This window comes from Apis florea, unplaced genomic scaffold, assembly GCF_048593485.1.
Source record: "Apis florea isolate Af1SG1 unplaced genomic scaffold, ASM4859348v1 contig_2897_pilon, whole genome shotgun sequence".
In the NCBI taxonomy this organism is placed as follows: domain Eukaryota; kingdom Metazoa; phylum Arthropoda; class Insecta; order Hymenoptera; family Apidae; genus Apis; species Apis florea.
This window is the reverse complement of record NW_028256665.1, coordinates 4,327,264-4,330,251: the sequence shown is the minus strand read 5'-3', so window position 1 is coordinate 4,330,251 and position 2,988 is coordinate 4,327,264. Positions and strand designations below refer to the sequence as shown.

The 2,988-nt window shown below is 43.9% G+C and overlaps 1 protein-coding gene across 1 annotated transcript; it reads right to left on the bottom strand.

Annotated features, from left to right (window-relative positions):
- Nucleotides 1-404: 404 nt before the first annotated feature.
- Nucleotides 405-1,216, bottom strand: tap (basic helix-loop-helix neural transcription factor TAP). Its single transcript, XM_031919676.2, has 2 exons — nt 1,031-1,216; nt 405-914 (listed from the first exon to the last, which is right to left on the bottom strand). Exons 1-2 carry the CDS (start codon nt 1,214-1,216, stop codon nt 405-407), a joined length of 696 nt encoding a protein of 231 aa, XP_031775536.2.
- Between the last annotated feature and the right edge of the window lie 1,772 nt (nt 1,217-2,988).

Sequence of the window (2,988 nt, the reverse complement as noted above, 5' to 3'; positions counted from 1 at the left end):
CAAACGAAGCATCGTTCCAACGGTACAATGGCGCCGATGACTCATGCGATTACTAATCCGATCAACACGTTAAAAAATTTTCCTTTTACCTTGACAGACAATCTCTTTATCAGATATTTCCACAACCGGTGCAAAATTAATTCGATTGCTCGGCAAGTACTAAATTCACTTCGAAGCTTCGAAACTTAACAATCCTGAAAATTCATCCTTACTCCCCGCTCAGACACGCATTAATTCTTTCTATCTTCATCCATCTCCTCCACCGCATAATTACCAATCTACTCGCATGATCCATCTACTCAAACCATCTTGAAAACTTGGTCCTCATCCTCCCCCCCCTCGAAACGACCAATCTAACTATCCCAAACAATCCCAACTTCCAGCAAGAGGAAAGGAAAAATTGTCTAAAGACACTGATACATGTTGTTATGTCCCATGTGATGCGGAGCCGGGAGCTGATGCTGTGCGTACATCCTCTGATCGTAACACGGTTGATACTGCATCGGCGGACTGACACTGCTCTGGTCGCTGTAGCAATCGTACTCCTGCCATTCGGGCACGAATCTCTCCTGGGGATAAGGGAAGACAGCGTGCGACGGGCCGAGCCGCTTCTGCGCGGCAACCGCGCAACTTCCTGTCGAGGATGTGATCATGTTTCCATTCTCGCTGATGCTGACCGTCACGTTGCCCACGTTCACGGTGATCTCCCCGGTTTCCGTGTTGTCCAACGTCTGGGACAGGGCCCAGATGTAGTTGTGGGCGAAACGGAGGGTCTCGATTTTCGTGAGCTTCGTGTCCTCCGGGAACGTTGGCAACGCCATCCTCAGTCGTTCCAACGCGTCGTTCAGGGTGTGCATCCTGTGCCTCTCGCGATCGTTCGCCTTTATTCGACGATTCCTTTTCAGCCTGAGCACCTGCGCCCGAATCAATGGTTCAATCCTCCTCCCTTTTATCTTCCGCGTCTCTCGACTTCCTTCTCTCCTTCGCGGCTCTTTGGGTGATCTCTTAGATAAGGGGGGTCGACACTTACCTGTGTTGGACTCTTGCACCGCGTGTTCCGAGTTTTCTTCCGTTTCTCCTCCTTGGCAGGCGGGAACAGGGCGTCCGACTGCGCCTCGTGCTTCGGGGATTCGAAGCTCACGTCGAAACCGGAATCGGAGGAACTCGAGAGCTCGTCGAAACCTCCCTCGCTGCAGAACGAGTACTCCGAGGACATGCTTCAGCCGTCTATCTTACCTGAATAAGTAAGTGTTTCACAAATTTATTATTCTCTGGTGGACGGTTTAAATTGATCGATCGAAAGTGGAATAGCGTCGATTCTTCGAATAATAAAAATATAATTGAATTCCAGTGTCGATTCGCGGACAAATTTATTTAGATGCAACTCATCATTCCGATAATCGTCTTACCCGATAAACGATCCTCGCAGAATTCGTCGCACGTCGATCACTTCAACATAAACTTGTTATAATACTGCAATTGCACTGAGTATGAGTAAAATTTCACGTGTCACGACATAGCCGAGCGTTTCGTTAGCGGAGAGGGGAGAAAAAAAAAAAAAAGGAAATAAGAAACGCGGCGGGACCGTGCCAGGCGGGGTACAATTTGGTACTGCGAAAGTGGCATGGGGCTGTTAGGGCATATATACCGTCCCGAGGGGTATTTTGCCCCCTCCACGAGGGCGGCCCGTCATCTATGGGGCACCGTACCAACAGTTCACCCCATAATCACGACGGAGGGGCACCTAAACCCCCCACCACTCTCCTTTGTATGCATTAGACGCGTGCCACGGCTATGTAGTCGTCTAGTTTAGGAGATTAGAGGTTTTTAGGGCGATTACGCTCTCTCCTTCGTGGAAAGAGGACGATTACGAAGTTTCTGCGGCCGTGTTATTAAAATTGGTGAGGATTTTGGTCGAAAGAATAGAAATTATAGACCACAGCGACTCGGTAAGTCGAGAATTAGATTTTCAACTTTATTGATTTTTGTATCTCCGGTGATAAGGGTTTTATATCTTTTTTTTATCCGGGAAAAATTATAATCGATGCACGATTTTTAATTGTCATCTTAAAGAAATCTATAGAAGTTCGATGCGAATATTCAGTTTTTTGTTTTGAAAAAGAAAAATTAACGTAACGCCTGTCACACTATTTCACGATCAACTACGTTGTAGAGAGTGACATCGGGTTGAAGGCGCGGTCTTGGCGAATGGAAATACTTGTGCGCGAAACAAATCAAGCTTTTTCTTACCTCTAAGTTTGTTACGAAAAAAAAAAAAAAAAAAAAGAGGAAAGTGAAATCCAATTATTATCGTCCTTCCCGTTCACCACTTTCACTGAAAATGTTCGGTCTTAAAATATCGTTGAACAAGGGTCTATAGTTGAAAAAGTAAGTGTACGATAATCTAATAAAACCAACTACGGCCATATGTCGCATTTGCTAATCAGCTGATAATGCTCGAACATCACTATAGAAACGAATAGATGGATCGCGACTCGATAGGAAAAGGTTTTAATTGACCAACGTCTACAATTAATTGAAACGTATTATTTTTAACGAACATCTTTTATTTATCGTACTTTTGATTAAAATTTACCATTGTTAAAAATAATATTAAATAATACGATCTTCTTCGATTCTCTTCGATTCTCTCATTTTTCATTTATCGTCCAATTTTGTTTCAATCACGTACCTCCTATGGATCGTATCAATCAATTGTAACGAGAGTACACACAGTTTCTCAGGTCCCACGAAATATCAGTGTGCACAGGGATCACAACGGTAGCACGATAGCAATAATGCGATAATGCATTATAATACTTTTCAAGTATTAACGCCTGTCAATCTCCAACGTATTATTTGAAATGTTGTGTAATCGTGTCAATATTTTTTCGTGTTAATCTCTATTGGATTGGGAACATCGTATCCATTTTCCAGCCTCTGAAGAGTTGTTGCGCGAGTAATACGAAAAAGATGGTAAGTTTTCAA